Source organism: Oryctolagus cuniculus, chromosome 12 (genome assembly GCF_964237555.1).
Source record: "Oryctolagus cuniculus chromosome 12, mOryCun1.1, whole genome shotgun sequence".
Taxonomy (NCBI): Eukaryota; Metazoa; Chordata; class Mammalia; order Lagomorpha; family Leporidae; genus Oryctolagus; species Oryctolagus cuniculus.
In genome coordinates this window covers 8,960,319-8,977,407 of record NC_091443.1, presented here as the reverse complement: position 1 = coordinate 8,977,407, position 17,089 = coordinate 8,960,319, and the positions used below count along the sequence as shown (strand labels likewise).

General features: G+C 45.5%; 1 protein-coding gene across 5 annotated transcripts in view; it reads left to right on the top strand.

Moving 5' to 3' along the window:
- Positions 1-17,089, top strand: part of TTC23 (tetratricopeptide repeat domain 23) — a 98,387-nt gene that overhangs the window by 7,778 nt on the left and 73,520 nt on the right. For 3 of the 5 annotated variants that reach the window (XM_070053504.1, XM_008248783.4, XM_070053505.1), the window contains exon 2: positions 14,721-14,920. In XM_070053504.1, the coding sequence (XP_069909605.1) occupies positions 14,741-14,920 (180 nt within the window). In that variant the 5' untranslated portion in view covers positions 14,721-14,740. Of the gene's footprint in view, positions 1-3,468; positions 3,632-14,720; positions 14,921-17,089 lie in introns of those variants that run through there. The other 2 variants (XM_051822969.2, XM_002721772.5) reach the window with 2 other exon arrangements.

The following is a 17,089-nucleotide window of genomic DNA, read 5'->3' as shown; positions in this document are numbered from 1 at the left end:
AGCTCCCCACCTTCCTTAGGTACGTTGTTTTCCTTTGGCCCTCTTGTACACAGGCTAATTTCTAACTTCCTACCTAGTATTTAGATCTTTCATTTCTTTCAGCAGTGTTGTATGATTTTCAGGGTACACGTTTGTACTCCTTTTGTTACATTTATTTCTAAATATTTTATTCTTTTTGATGATCTTGTGAATGGAAATGTTTTCTTTTTTGAAAAAAAAAATTATTTGAAAGACAGAAACAGAGAGCTCTGGTCCACTGGTCCACTCCCCAAATACCCTCAACAGCCAAGGCTGGGCTGGGCTGAGAGCCAAGAGCTGGGAACACACTCCTGGTCCTCCACACAGGTGGCTGGAACCCAGTTCCCCTGGGCCATTGTTAAGGTAAGGAGGTGAACATGAGCCTATGTGTGTAAGAGGGGCTGAGAAAATCAGAATTTTTAAAGGAAATGAGGAACAAGCCCCGGAAGCAGAGCAGCACTCAGACCTGAAGTCACTGCCCTTGTCCTCTAGCCCTGTTAGATGGGTTTCAGCCCTCTCTGTGGGGCAGCTCGGGCGAATCGCCCCTGCCCTGCACCCAGGAGCCTGTTAGGTCCAAAAGCACTGTGTGATAAGGTCCTGGGAGGGTTTGGGGAACTCTTCATCCAGAAATCCCTTACCCACAATTTCCCAGAAGAGGGAGGAGGGGGAAGGAACAGAGGACCCACAGTCATGTCCATAGACTGCGATCTGACTGCAGACAGTGCTCTCGGCCCTCTCCCGAGACACCCGCCTGGCCTCTCGGGTGCGCTCTCTTCATTGCACTTTGCTACGTCCCTTCCCACTACTCTGTGTCTCACGTCTGCATTCCTTCTTGCACTAAGACAAGAATCCCTGAGCCGCCGATCGATCTCCAGTAACACCATCACTGCTGCCGCCCAAGGTCCCCACTGGCAGGAAGCTGGAGTCAAGAGCCAGAGAGCTAATGAAACCCAGGTTCTCTGAGGTGGGATATGGACGTCTTTACTAGAGTCAGAGCTGCGCCCTGGAAATGCTTTCTCAATATCCTTTTGCTAAGGCAGCTGTGTGTCTAAGAGGGGCCAAAGAAATGGAAGTTGTAAAGAAAATAACTTTATGTGCAATGGAATGAGGAAGCAAGTTGTGGAAGCAGGACCCAGCCTCTTGTCTGTCTCCCCGAGCCCCTGCCCTTTATCAAAAGGAATTCGCTGGATTGAGAGAGTGATACAGCTGGCCCTCCTGAACTGAAGGGGTCATTTGCTTCTCCAATAGATAGGAACCCTGATGGCCAGTACTCCTGTCCATAGAAACCCCAGTCTGAACGCAGGCTGGGCTCTTAGCCCTTTACTGAGACTCCTGCCTGGGGCATCAGGTTGTAGGACTTTCTGTGTTTTCACTTTTTCCAATAAACTATGCTAAAATTGCCTTCCCGTCTGTTTGCTCATCAGTCGCATTCCTCATCGTTGATAGAACAAGTTCCCAGGGTTCAGATCAGTGGTCACAATTCTAGGTTATTGATTATTGGGCACAGAAATATAAGTTTTACTCATTTTTTATCATATGGCCTTCCTGTATGTGTTTAGTAGCTCTTGTAGGGGTATATTTATTTCTTGTGAATTCCATAGGCTTTTCTATGTACTAGATCATGTCATCTGGTATAAAGCTTATTTTTCTTCCTTTCTTAGTTGCTTGCCTTTATTTATTTCTTTATTTTTCCCTTTTGTTCTGGCTGCACTATTCATGACAATCTAGAATATGTGTGATGAGAACAAACATGCTTGTCTTGTTTCCAATCATGGGAGGAGAGTAGTCAAACATTCACCATTTAAGTATGATGTTTGCTTTAGGTTTATTTTAAATCATGTTTTTATCAGCCCATTATCAAGTTAGGGAGTGTTTATCATGAGTGGGTATTAGATTTTACCAAAATTTTTGTATCTATGAAGATGAACATGTGGTTTTTGTCCTTTTTTTCTTTTTAAAGATTATTTATTTGAAAGGCAGAGAGGAAGAGGCAGAGAGAGAGAGAGAGAAAAAAAAAAAAAGAGAGACAGAGAGAATCTTCCAGCCACTAGTTCACTCCCCAAATGGCTGTAACAGCTGGAACTGGGCCATCTGAAGCCAGGAGCCAGGAGCTTCTTCCTGGTTTCCCACGTGGGTGCAGGGACCCAAGGGCTTGGGCCATCTTCTGCTGCTTTCCCAGGCCACAGCAGAGAGCAGCTGGGACTTTAACCGGTGCCCATATGGGATGCCGGCGCTGCAGGCAGCGGTTTTACCACAGCGCCGGCCCTCTCTTTTCTATTGATATAGTGTACTACATTAGTCTCAGATGGCAAACCAACACAACCTTTGGAATAAATACCCCTTGGTCCTATTGGATAATCCTTCTTTATATGTCGCCACATTTGTTTTTCCAGCATTTTGTTGAGGATTCTTCTACTCATGTTCGTGGTGGCCATTCGTTGTTTTCTTCTGATGTCTTTTTCTGGCCTTCGTATCAGGCTAATGCTGGCCATATGGAATGAATTGGGGAGAGTTCCCTTCGGTATTTTCTGACAGCATTTGTGAAAGATCCAAATTGTTTCTTCTTTAATGGTTTGGTAGAAGTCACCACTGAAGCCATCTGGGCCTGGTTTTAACTTTGTGTAAACCTCTTTAATCCCTAATGTAATCTATCTAGTTGTTATAGGTCTATTTATGTCTTTTATTTCTTAATTAGGTTTTAGTATTTTGTATCTTTCTAGGATGTTTTCTCAGTGTCTCAGTTTCCAAGTAGTTTTTTTATTAGTATGCTGGTGTAGGGTTACAATGGTTGTTCTTTCCCGAAGACTCCCTGCTCTGAGGGCCCCTGCCCCTCCCACAGGCCCCGCTATAGCTCACACAAAGATTAATTCCTGCACCTTCAGAACGCGGCTCCAGCATAGATGCCACATGCAGACTGGTTAGTGTCTTCCTGCTGGTCCAGTCTTTAAATATTTGGAACATCACCTCCTAGAACTAGAAGACGGGGCCACGCTGTGGCAGAGCCGGTCAAGCCACTGCCTGCAGTGCTGGCATCCCATATGGGTGCTGTTGCGAGTCTCGCTGCTCCTCTTCCTATCCAGCTCTCTACTACGGCCGGGGAAAGCCGTGGAAGATGGCCCAAGTCCTTGGGGCCCTGCGCCCGTGTGGGAGACCTGGAAGAAGCTCCTGGTTTCAGATCAGCCCTGCTCTGGCTGTTGTAGCAGTCTGGGGAGTGAACCAGTGGGTGGAAGACCTCTCTCTGTGTGTCTCTTTCTCTCTGCCTCTGCCTCTTTGTCACTCTGACTTTTAAAATATAAATAAATCTTAAAAAAAAAAAAAAAAGAACTGGAAGACTAGCATCCTACTTCAGACCTCTTCCTCCTCCCGCCTTGATCTGGGGCTGATCACGTGCTTCAGCATTCTACTGGGCAGGTCTGGCAGAGGACAGCATCAGTTGATTGGGTCAGTCTGACTGGCAGTTGTGGGTACCGACTGAGAGGCCTGGGAAGTCAGCCGAGGCTGGCAGGAGGAAGGTGGCCTGTGGGCCTGAGCTGATTTCTAACGAAGATTTCGGCCCCAGCTATGGCTATTGTGAAGAAAAGGAAAGTGGCCGATGACAGGCGTGCAGCTCAAAGTAGGTGACCTGCCGCGTGTGTCTTTATGTAACGCCCTTACTCTGACATGCAGTGCACATGGGAAGAGACACAGCCCTAAAGCCAGGTGCCTGGTTCAGATGCCTCCGGAAGTCAGGGAGTAACAGGCCACCTCCTCTCATTGATCGGAGACGTACCTTCCCGTTGGCATTGAAGCATCTTTGAAACGGGAATGCACGTTCAGAATCATAAACGGTGTGTACGATGGCAGAGTCACAGTCAGTGGTGCCTCAGATGAGATGAAATGCGGTGAGCAAATGGCGGGAGCCAGGGTCACTGTCCCTGCGTTGTCCTTTCCCTTTGGAAGAGAGAGATGGACACCAGGACCTACTTTGTGCTCTAAGAAAAGCGGTAATGCAGCCGCAGTGACACACTGCAGCTCCTTGGCTGCGTCCACATCCAGGAGCCAAAAGCGAATGTTGGCAATGTGCACACTGGGCAGTGTCCCTGCTGCCGGGGCAGGGCCCACCCCCCCCGGCCTGAGGTGACCGATACAGGCCATCTTGGTAGTTTGAGAGGGAGTCAGAAACCCAGAAATCTAGATCTTTATGTAAACCTCCTAATTTTAAAATTAATGGTTCAGTTGTTCAAAATGTTTGATAAGGAGTGTTAGAGCCATGCAAGTTAGTCCCAGTCTGTGAGTTCTCAGTTATACCTAGTGTTTGTTTAAATAAGATTGCACTATTGAAAAATATCATGAGACAAATCACTTTTTACTGATAAGCCAAGAAAGAAACAGTAAACCCATTTCACAGGTCAACACTAAATTCAGAGCCCCCAACACTAAGTACACAGCATGTTATTTAGGTCTTTTTTTTTTTTTTTTTTTTTTTTTTTTTTTTTGACAGGCAGAGTGGACAGTGAGAGAGAGAGACAGAGAGAAAGGTCTTCCTTTGCCATTGGTTCACCCTCCAATGGCCGCCGCGGTCGGCGCGCTGCGGCCGGCACACTGCGCTGATCCGATGGCAGGAGCCAGGAGCCAGGTGCTTTTCCTGGTCTCCCATGGGGTGCAGGGCCCAAGCACCTGGGCCATCCTCCACTGCACTCCCTGGCCACAGCAGAGGGCTGGCCTGGAAGAGGGACAACCGGGACAGAATCCGGCGCCCCGACCGGGACTAGAACCTGGTGTGCCGGCGCCGCTAGGCAGAGGATTAGCCTAGTGAGCCGCGGCGCCGGCCTATTTAGGTCATTTTTGAACTTTCTTCTCTGCCTCTCCTAAATAGAAGATACGAAAATGTGGTTTAACCTGGTGTGGAGATGGCACAGTCCCTGTTTACAAAAATAAGTGATCACTTTGTAAAATGCAGCCTCAAGTTTCCAGGGCAGCAGCATTTGCTTCCCACGGCTGTGGATGTGGTCAGTGGACCTGAGGATGGTACGTGGGAAATCACCCAAGGATGAAGCCCAGCGTCTTGGTTCTGATCATACAATGCCACGCAGGTAGTTTAGCTTCTTTTGGCATCATGGTCCTCATCCGCAGGTAGGAATAGTAATGACTGCCCTCCGCACCTCACACGGTTGTGGGAATGGCCAAAAGAGATAGAGCATGCCAAAGTATGAAGTGTTATGCAGATTTCAGTTGTTGGCATTGCCCAAATCACATGTGCCATAGACAGCACAAGTTCTTGAATCTCAATTTATAACTTAAACAGGAAAGTTTGGCCTTTCACTTTTTTAAAAAAGATTTATTTATTTATTTGAAAGAGTTATACACAGAGAGAGAAGGAGAGGCAGAGAGAGAGAGTCTTCCAACAGATGGTTCACTCCCCAATTGGCTGCAATGGCTGGAGCTGTGCCAATCCAAAGCCAGGAGCCAGGAGCTTTTTCCAGGTCTTTCCAGGCCTCCTGGGTTCAGGGGCCCAAGAACTTGGGCCATCTTCTACTGCTTTCACAGGCCATAGCAGAGAGCTGGATTGGAAGTAGAGCAGCTGGGTCTTGAACTGGCACCCATATGGGATACCAACACTGCAGGTGGCAGTGTTACCCGCTACAACATGGCACCGGGCCCCTGGCCTTTCATTTTTTAAGAGCTACCCAGAAGGGTTTGGCGTGGTGGAGTGGTGGCTAAAACTGCCATCTGCAGGGCTGGTATCTCATTTGGTATTGGTTTATATCCCAGCTGCTCCACTTCCTGTCCAGCTCTCTGCTAATGACCTGGGCAAAGCAGTGGAAATTGGTGCATTTGGGCCCTTGCCACCCGTGGGGGAGACCAGATGAAGCTCCTGGCTCCTGGCTTCAGCCTGGTCCAGAAGTGGCCCTTGCGGCCATCTGGGGAGTGAACCAGCTCATGGAAGACTGATCTCTATCTCTCACTCTTGTTCTCTGTAACTCTGACTTTCAAAATAAATTAGTAAATAAATTTTAAAAAGAAAAAAAGGAAAGAACTGCCCAGGAATGAGCCACCTGAGTTGGAGATCACCCTGTGCAGCTTTCTCACAATTTCATCTTTCGCTTCCGCTTTCCTCTCTGTTTTGTTACTTCCCTCTAATTTGCTGTATAAGGCACAGAAGAGCACCTGCATTCTTGGTGAACATCTTTTTTTTGTGAAAATGTAAAGCTGTATTTTATGTTCTTAAGGAATGAACACACTTTACATTAGTAGCTATTTCAACACTTAACTCTAGCCATCCCAAATTCCATTTGGAAGTAATCATGGAGTAAATGATATACATTTTGTATAGTTGATATAAAATATATTTTTGAAGTACAGATATTTAAAGCGTTATCACTCAGAATTAGTGATGGGTGTAACTTCTAAGTTGGACATTTTTATTTGAATTTTCTAATCACAACCTGATTGAAATTAAATCTATTGGCTTATAAAAATGCTGCCCTTTATCTTGCTACTTCTGTTAATCACATCACTGTTTTTAAAGGCTGCTGAACTTTTTCTGTAAAGGAGTAGAAAGTAAATGCTGGCCAGCGCTGCGGCTCACTAGGCGAATCCTCCGCCTGTGGCGCCAGCACCCCGGATTCTAGTCCCAGTCGCTCCTCTTCCAGTCCAGCTCTCTGCTGTGGCCCGGGAGGGCAGTGGAGGATGGCCCAAGTGCTTGGGCCCTGCCCCTGCGTGGGAGACCAGGAGGAAGCACCTGGCTCCTGACTTCAGATCGGCGCAGCGCTCTGGTCGTGGCGGCCATTTGGGGGGTGAACCAACGGAAGGAAGATCTTTCTCTCTCTCTCTCTCTCACTCTCACTCTCTCACTAGCTCTGCCTGTCCAAAAAAAAAAAAAAAAAAAAAAAAGGAAAGTAAATGCTGTGGGCTGTGAGGACCATGGCGTTTTGAAGGCAACCGCTCACCTCTGCTGTGCAAAAGCAGCCACAGACAGTATGTTAGGAAACCGCCATGGCGGAGTTCCAGTAACACTGCATTCGCAAAAGCGGTGGGCAGGCTTAGCCTTTGCCATCCTGTGCCTTTATCCTCAGGTTCCTGGGTGAACCTGTCTTTAATTTGTTCATCCAAGCTGCTCTCTGGTTACGACAGCCGCTCCTTTCAGGAAGGCCTCTCTTCACTCCCTTCACTGCCTTTCCCTGCTGTTGTGGCACCTGAATTTGCTGTGTATGATCACAGGAACCCACTGTGACCTTTCCAATGGAAGGTAAGGGAGTGGCTAAGGACCCTACCCATTTGGTAAGGAGGTATCAGGATGGTTGGGGCAAGCATAAGAAGTATAGGAATATTATCATTTTTATTTTAGGTTGAAATGCCTAATTTGTCAGAACACATACTATGGCATAGAAGAGATGAGATCTTCTTGGATGATGGGTCATGGTTAAAAATGACGGTGGAACATTGCTCAGTGCAGAATTCCCCAGGCTATGCAATGCTTATTGGGATGTTAGGTAGAACACAGGCAAACTTTTAAAATATTATATTTTTAGTTTAATGTCTATCGGGGGGAAATGTAGCCAGCACATCAAACCTATAATGCTGCTTACTATTTATCAGGGTAAGGCTGAAGTACTTAAGATTTTAAAGTATGTAGACTTAAAGAAAAATAGAGAGACAGAACAATGATATAGTAAAAGTCATCAGGGTGGTACTAGAATCCTGAAATTGGAAAATCAGTGCCCACTTCACTTCCTGTGGTTTGATTATATTATATTTTCAATGCAATAGGGACATTTTTGGGCTATTACACATAGTATTGTATTTTAATTTCAATTTGATTGTTCATTACCGATATACAGAAATAGTGCTTGGGACCAACGTTAAGCCTCTGCTTGCAAACCTGGTACCCCATTTCAAAGTTCCAGTTTGAGTCTCAGCTACTCTGCTTCCAAGCCAACCTCCTGATACCCATGTGGGATTCCAGGGTAGAGTTCCTGGCTCTTGGCTTCAGGCTGGCCCAGACCTGGCTGTTGTGGCCATCGGGGAGTATACCATCAGATATAAGATAGCTCTCTTCTCTCTCTGTGTCACTCTGATTTTCAACTAAATAAATAAATCCTTTTTTAAAAAAAAAAGTATTTTGCATAGTGATTTTTAAAAAAGATTTTATTTATTTATTTGAGGTAGAGTTACAGACAGTAAGAGGGAGAGACAGAGAAAGGTCTTCCATCATTGGTTCAATCCCCAAACAGGGCCCCAACAGCCGGAGCTGGGCCCATCCGAAGCCAGGAGCCAAGAACCTCAAGCCTCCCATGCAGATGCAGGGGCCCAAGCACCTGGGCATCTTCCACTGCTTTCCCAGGCCTTAGCAGAGAGCTGGATGGAAAGAGGAGCAGCTGGGTGTAGAACTAGCGCCTATGTCGGATACAGGCACCACAGGCAGAGAGGATGAACCTACTGCACCACAGCACGTGCCCCTTGCATAGTGATTTGATATGCTACAACTTTGCTAAACTGACTTTCTAGTTTACTCATTCTAGTAGCTTTTTGCATATCCCATCACATTTTCTACATGGGTGATAATAGAGATACACTAATTGTGAATAAAGGCAGTTTTACTTCTTCCTTTGCAAACAAGGTGCTTTTTCTTTCTTATTCTTGATTGATTGCACTAGCCAGAGTCCAATGTAGTGTTGCCTAGAAGTGCTGACAGTGAGCCTCTTGTCTGATTTCTGGTATCAGAGGTAACACACTCCTTCTGTCACCCTTAAGTCAGATGTCAACTACCAGTTTTTCATAAATACCTTTTAACCAGGTTGAGAAGGTAGAATTCTATTCCTTCTTTCCTAAGAGTTTTTGTTAAGAATGGATGTTAGATATTAGATTTTTTTTCAAGTCATTTTTTTTTTTTTTTTTTTTTTTTTTTTTTTTTTTTGACAGGCAGAGTGGACAGTGAGAGAGAGACAGAGAGAAAGGTCTTCCTTTGCCATTGGTTCACCCTCCAATGGCCGCCGCGGCTGGCGCGCTGCGGCCGGCGCACCGCGCTGATCCGATGGCAGGAGCCAGGAGCCAGGTGCTTTTCCTGGTCTCCCATGGGGTGCAGGGCCCAAGCACCTGGGCCATCCTCCACTGCACTCCCTGGCCACAGCAGAGGGCTGGCCTGGAAGAGGGGCAACCGGGACAGAATCCGGCGCCCTGACCGGGACTAGAACCCGGTGTGCCGGCGCCGCTAGGCGGAGGATTAGCCTAGTGAGCCGCGGCGCCGGCCTTCAAGTCATTTTTCTTTTGATTGGGATGAACATAGTTTTTCTTTTTAAAAAAATAATATTATGAATTACATGTTTTTATTTTTAAGATTTTAAACCAAGCTTGCATTCCTGAGATAAACCCAGCTTGGTCATGATGTACTCATATTTTTCCTTTTATACATTGTTGGGTTTAGTTTGCTAAAACTTTGTTTTGAATGTTTGCATATATGCTTCTGAGGCATAATGATCTGCAATTTTCACATCTATTTGTTTTGGTATCACAGTCTCATAGTCAAAAATACCCTCCCTTCACTTTTCTGGCAGAGATTGTATGCTATTGATGTTACAGCTTCCTTAAATATCATGTAGTGAAGTCATATAGGCCTGGAGTTTTCCTTTTTAGAAGATTTTTTTTTAAAAAAAGACTCAGTTTCTTTAATAGATATAGGCCAGTTGAGGCGTCGCTTTCTCCTTGTGTGAAATTTGGTACCTTGTGACTTGAAAGGAATTTGTCCGTTCATTTCTGTTGCCAGATGTATTGGCATAAAGGTATTCATAATGTTCTTCTCATATTTGTGCACTCTGGGGGATGTCATTCTCATTCCTGATATTGACGATTGGTCTTCTCTCCTTTTCACCTGGTCAGTCAGATTAGAGGTCATTGTTATTGATCTCCAAGAACCAGCTTTTGCTTCCATTGAGTTTTTTTCTTCTGCTGCTTTTCTATTTCATTGATCTATGAGTTTAATTTTAATATTTATTTTTTTCTGAGACCCTTCCAGTTTTCTAATATAGACATTTAGTGCCATGAATTTCCCCCAGGACTTCTTTAATGTCATTCTCAAATTCTTGTGTGTTGTACTTTTATATTCATGCAGTACAAACTACGTTTAGATTCCCTTTTTGGCTCATGGTTTATTTAGAAGTGTGCTGTTGGGGCTGGTACAGTCACGTATCAGGTTAAAGCCGCCTCCTGCAGTGCCAGCATCCCATATGGGCCCCTGTTCAAGTCCCAGTGGCTCCACTTCTGATCCAGCTCCCTGCTAATGCACCTGGGAAAAGCAGCAGAAGATGGCCCAAGTCCTTGGGTCCCTGCACCCACATGGGAGACCTGGAAGAAACTCTATGGCTCCTGGCTTTGGATATGTGCAGCTCTGTCCGTTGCAGCCAACTGGGTAGTGAACTAGTGGATGTAAGACCTCTCTCTCAGTCCCTCCGTCTTTCTGTAACCCTGCCTTTCAAATAAAAAATCTTTAAAGAAAAAAAGAAATGTGGTATTTAGTTTCCAAATATTTTTTAATTTTCCAGATATCTTTATTGATTTATAATTTAATTCCTTGTGATCAAAGAATATACTTTGTATGACTCGAATCCATAAAAGTTTATTGAAACTTATTATATAGTCCAAAATGTCTTCATTAGTGACCTTATACATTTCAAAAATTATGTAACCTTTTTGGGTAAGTGTTCTAATAAATGTCAGGTCAACTTGAGTGATGATGTGGCCAAGTCCTCTAAGTACTTACAGACTGTCTGCTTACTTGACTTGTGAATTATTTGGAGAGGTGTTTAAATCTGTGACTGTAATTAAAGATTTGTCTGCTTTTCCTTACGATTCCATAAGTTTTAGCCTGGCATTTTGAACATGTTATTGTGTGTCTAAACATTTGGGGTAATTATGTCCTCTTGATGAGTTGGCCCCATTATCATTATGAAACAAACTGCTTTATCACTGACAATATATTCTTCGCTATAAAATCTACTCTGATATTAATATGCTTACTCCAAGCTTCTTTCAGACTAATTTTAGGATATTATTTTCTATCCTTTTAATTAGTATAGTTTTTTTGCTGTATTTAAAATGAGTTTCTTAAAGCCAATATGTAGTTAGGTTTTGCTTTTTTTGTCCAATCCGGCAATCTCTGTATCTTAATTGGGGGTGTATTCAGTTAATATATTTATTGATGTAGTTAGATGTAGGTTTATCACCTTTCTGCTCATTTTCTCTCTGTCTCATCTATTTTTGTTTTCCCTTTCCTCTTTCTATTAGATTATTGTATCACTTTGTTTATTTTTATTTTTTTTGTTGGCTACTTAGCAAAGTCCTTATCTTGGTATTTCAGTGATCACTGTAGCTTTATACCAGGTACCTTCAATTTACTTAAGTCGACCTTCAAGTAATATTGAACCACTTTACATGTTGTATAAAAATTTCAAAATCCATTCCCAACTCCCAGGCTCCCAGCCTTTGTGCTTCTGTTGTCATCTGTTTCTCTTATACAAATGTTGTACATACCACAGTAGACTATTTTCTGTGCTTGTTTTAGAGATGTTTAAGTAGTGTGAAATCAATCTTCTATATTTCTATTCCCAGCACCCTTCATTTCTTATACATCTAGGTTTCCATTTGCTATCATTTTCCATCCTCCTAAGAGATTTCCTTCAACATTTCTTTGAGAATATCATAGCACAAGTCTGCTGATTATTAGTCCTTTCAGATTTAGTTCTTGAAAAATATTTTCACTGCTATAGAACATAGATTGACAACTTTTTTTGCTGTACTTTAAAGATATAGCTTAATTTTCTCCTGCTGTATTTTTATTTACTACAGGAATTATGATACCATCCTTAAATTTATTTTTCTAATACATAGTATATATTTTTCTGACTTTTTTTAAAGATAGTCTCTTCATTATAGTTTTGAGCAGTTTGGTTATTATTTGACTTCATGTAGTTTTCTTTTTTCTTTTTCTTTTTTTTCAGGCAGAGTTAGACAGTGAGAGATAGAGAGAAAGGATTTCCTTCTGTTGGTTCACCCCCCAAATGGCTGCTATGGCCGGTGCACTGTGCTGATTTGAAGCCAGGGACAAGGTGCTTCCTCCTGGTCCCCCATGTGGGTGTAGGGCCTAAGCACCTGGGCCATCCTCCACTGCCTTCCCGGGCCACAGCAGAGAGCTGGACTGCAAGAGGAGCAACAGGGACAGAACTGGCGCCCCGACTGGGACTAGAACCTGGAGTACCGGCGCCTCAGGCAGAGGATTAACCTAGTGAGCCGCGGCGGCAGCCCTTGTTTCTTGTGTTGAGTTTTATATTGAGCTTCCTGGTTCTCTGGCTTGATACTTTTTTCAAACTAGGAACACAGAAATAACTAGCACACAACAAGGTAAAATTCACAAAGTCTGGCATCCAAGCAAAGATGTAAAAGTAGAGCAGCCAATTAGTCTAGTGGTTAAGCATCCCACATCAGAGTTAAATTCCTGGGTTCCATTCCTGGCTCTGGCTCCTAACTCTGGCCAAATCAAATTGTGGCCATTAGTTCTTCAAATATTTTTTGTCTCCTCTCCAATCTACTTTCCTTAGGAGGCTCAAATTCCATGTTAGGCAACTTAAAGTTTCCCAACTCACTGATTTGTTTCCAATTTGGGGCCATTTCTATTGCTATGTCTGCAACTTCAGTCATCTTTCACGAGCGATATCCAATCTGCGTTAATTTCGTCTAGTGTGTTTGTCATCTCACACACCATTATTTTCATTTTATTATCACCAAGTTCAATTTGGGTCTTTTTTTAAAACCTCTTTTATGTCTGTATTTAACCTTTTAAGCTTGTAGAAAATGATTATAGTAACTGTTTTAATGTCCTTTTCTGTTAATTTAACATCCGTGTCAATTGGGGGTCAGCTTTGATTGGCTGCTTATTGTCCTCATTATGGGCCATGTTTTCCTGTCTCTTTGCATGTTTCATAATCTTTTTTAAAAAATGTTATTTAGTGGGGCTAGCGTTGCGGTGCAATGGGTTAAGCCACTGCTTGCGCTGCTGGTATCCATGTGAGAGTATCCGGTTCTAAGCCCCAGCTGCTCCACTTCTGATCCAGCTCCCAGCGAATGTTCCTGGGAAAGCAGTGGAAGATGGCTCAAGTACTTGGGCCCCTGCATGCACGTGGGAAACCCAAATGTTGTTCCTGACTTCTGGCTTCAGCCTAGCCCGACCCAGGATGGATGGAAGATTTCTTTGTCTGTCTTTCCCTCTTTCTCGGTCACTCTGCCTTTCAAAAGCATAACTAAATTACATTTTCTTAAAAACGTGAGAGAGACCGTACACTTCCTTCTGCTGGTTCACTGCCCGCATGCCCACAACAGCTATTGCTGAGCCAGGTTGAAGCTGTCCAGGTCACCCACGTGGGTGGCAGGAAGCCAGTTAAGGGAGCCACCCCTCTTGCCTCCCAGGGTCTGATGTGCAGGAAGCTTGCCTCAGGAGTTGGAGCCAGGAACTGAACCCAGCCGCTCCAATGTGGGGTGCATAACCGCTTGGCATCTTAACTTCGATGGGCATGCTAACCACAGAGCCACATCCCGGCTCTACTGCATAATCTTCGGATGCAAGACTTTGCAATCTTTACCTTTCTGCATGCTGGTTATTTCTGTGTTCCCATGAACATCCCTGAATTTTTATCCTCTGGTGCAGTTAAGTCACTTAGAGTCTGTTCCTTTTTGGTCTCATGGTTATGATTTTTTAGCTGCATCTAAGCTGTGTTTAGTGTAGAGCCCATTATTCCCCCGCTGCTGAGGGAAAAATCTCTCCCCTGAGTACCCTACCCAGTGCCTCCATGAGTCAAGAATTTTTCCAGTGCAGTTGGCGGGAGCAGGCACGGCCAGCCCTAGGTGAGGGCTTGACGTCCTTGTGCTTTCTCTGGTGGAAGGATTCCTTCTCCAGACTCCAGGTAATGTCTCACACACCTGCTGACCACTGTTCTCCCCAGCCAGGGGGAGCTCAGCCAGTGTCCTCTCCCTGTGCTGCCTTCTCCTCTCTAGTAACTTGTCCTTGAACTCTAGCCACCTCGGTCTCCCTGGACTCTCTGCTCAGTCTACCTGGTACCTTCTGGGTCCCCTTCCCTGCACTGTCCTGGAAACTCTAAATTAGCAGTGCCCTCCTGTCTTACTTTGCCTGTTGTTTCCATCTTGCAGGAATCACTGTCCTATTACCTGAGTCCTGGCCCTAGATACCAGTGTTTCCTAACCTTTTCCTTTTGTCCTGGGGTATTGTTTCGTTTGTTTGCTTACCTCAGGCTAAATCTGCTCCCTACTGCTCCTTCTTGGCTGGAGGTGAAGATTTAACAACAATCATTTATTTTCTGTCCCAAGGTCAATTGTTCAACTGGTCTAATCGGAGCGCATAGAGATTTGTTTGGGCCCAGCCAGTTTCTACTGGCCATATACGTGCACACGTACATATGCCGCATATAAATATGTCAAATGTATGTGAAAGAAGACTGTTGGCTTAGTTGAAACTTGAAGTCAGCCTGAAAGTTTTAGATAAAAGTCACTACTAGCTACCGCGGTCTTTTTGGGTACAATACTGATAATTTCTAGGAAGTCATGAATATGGTGTTGAAATTTTCCTGGATTCTAGCATCAGCCCTGGGAGGAGGGGATATGTATAGCTGAAAGTAACTATGAAATTTATCATTTAACACCTTTTTTTCTTTAAAAATTAGATGACAATGTTTATAAAAATATGCAAGAGTCAGAGGAAACCCACCTATCCAACCACCTAGATGAAATCGTTGCTGCCGTCAGCATCACTCCCAGAAACAAGAGCCAAAGCAATCTGACCCAGACAGTGCTGTTCCAGCCCCCGCGGGAGAAGCTGCGGCTCTGTGAAGAGAAGGCGAGGGCCTGCTCCAGCAGCCAGGAGGTGAGCAGCCCCTGCCCTCTGCACCTGCGCTCAGGGCGCTGGGCCAGTGTCTGACCCAGACTCGCAGGGCATCTGCTTCCTGATCTTGGGAGCTTGATGCAAGGCGGTATATGAGAGAGTGCCTTTCTGACAGTGTGGGGGAGTGTGGGACCTCAGGGCTGTAGGCACCGTGGCTGGCAAGGGCAACAGTGAATATGCACCGAGCTCCTCCTCCGTGCCAGGTCTGAGAGCCAGAACCTCCCGCGCGTAAAGCAGGTGGTACTTCTGCCCTCACCGAGCCTGGTGTGCTGTCTGTCCGTCCTCTGTGTTCCTGCAGACTTCCCTCCCACTCTCCCCTCAAAAGTTCCCTCTGCCCACTCCTTCATTCCCTGTTGCGTTTCTTATGTGTCAGATCCCATCTGTCCAATCATTTGCCATTTCTTTCACAAGAATCTAAGGCTGAGATGTGCTTGGTGCTGGGCAGGTGCTGGGGGCACACGGGGGACAGCCCCAGCCTTGGTACTGGAGAGGCTTGTGGTTTGGTTGGAAAGATTGATGGGGAACAGATAGTGGAAGTCAGTGTGATAAGTCTTGTGAGGACACAAGTTTGGGGTTATATGGGTGCAAAACAGAAAGGGGTGGGCAAGGAGCCTGCAGGTGGTGCAGGGACAGCAGTTAAGGCTCACTTCTTGTGATGGGAGTTGCTCGGACAGCACTGGGAGCAGTGCTTTGGAGCAGCCAGTTCAGGAGGAAGACAAAAGTGTTCTGGGCAGAGGTCGCAGATGGACAAGAGCCCGGGGTCTGAAAGAACACAGTCTGTTTGGGGAGCTACAGGAATGATCTGAGATGAAGGCTGTGGTGATGTGCAGGAAAATGGGGCTGAGCTAAGGCCAGGAGCTGGGACCCGGAGGAGACTCAATGCCCTGCAAAGAGTTTTGATTTTCTCCCAAAGATCCTGGAGATGGAGCACGGGACTGAAGCAGGGAAGTGCCAGGGCAGATTTCAGCTTCAACAGTCACCCCCACAGCTGTGTGAAGAATGGATAAAGAAAGAATAAAATGGGGTGAGGAGGATAGGCTAGGAGGATATTTGCAGTAAGCCGACTGAGGAGTTAGGCGGGCCTCAGCTGGGCATGTATGGCAGAGGCAGCAGAGAGGCTAAGATCTTTTGAAAGGAACTAAGAAATGCAAATCAGTGGGCCTGGAAGACTAGGGAGCTAGGGACTGGAGAGAGTGAGAGAGAGGCAGAGGGGCTGTGCAGGGTCCAGGGAGGTTTCAGTCTGCCTGCTGACAGGAGCCTCGTGTCGGAAGGCAGAGCAGGATTATGGCAAGAGGGTGTGAACTGGAGTGAGAGCGTGTGCTTCTTCATTAGGCCAACAGATACTCACTCAGCCCCTAGGGTGGGCCAGGCGCAGTGCTAGGTAGGCTGTGGGCTGGTAGCCTTCTTCAGCCAGGGTTCTGCAAGAGAGTGAAGCCTTCTTACCTTAAGGCGTTTAGCATGTGTGAGGAATGAACTCCTCTGCGCACCTAGAATGGTAGCAGACATTTCTGTATTCTGGGATTCAGTTGTGAACAGTACAGACCAGGGGCATGCTCTCACGGGCTGAGGGGCCACTGACACTGTAAGCAGGCCAGGTAAGTAGAGATGTGGTTAGTGCTGGTCTGGGAAGAGGTGACGTGGCTGCGAACTGAGGGAGAGGAGGAGCCGTGGAGGAGCTAAGGGAGCAGAGTCCTGGGGAGGCAAACAACACACATAAAACCTACAAGGTAGCGCCCCTGTGCCTGGGGGGACGCCTGGCCTGACAGCAGGTGTGTTTGGAGCCAAGCTCAGTTCCCAGGGGATCCTGGGGCCCTCCAGCTGAGTGCCCGGGAAGGCCTCGAAACAGTCAAAGTATCACAGGATGTAGCTTACATTTTAAAATAACCATTGTTGATTACTTTTTATTCTAAAATAATTCCAGATTTACAGAAAAGCTGTAAGAGTCACCAACTGTGAACATTTGCTTTATTGCTCTGTTATATTCGCCGCGCCCCACCCTAACTCTGCAGGAGTAGATTATGGTACCACATCCCTTTACCTCTGAATACCTCAGTGTGTTCCCTCAAGTATCCGCAGCATAAAGTTTGATACTAGGAAATTAATATTGCAGTGTTGCTAGTATCTCTAAACCTCACCCATGTTTCTCCACAG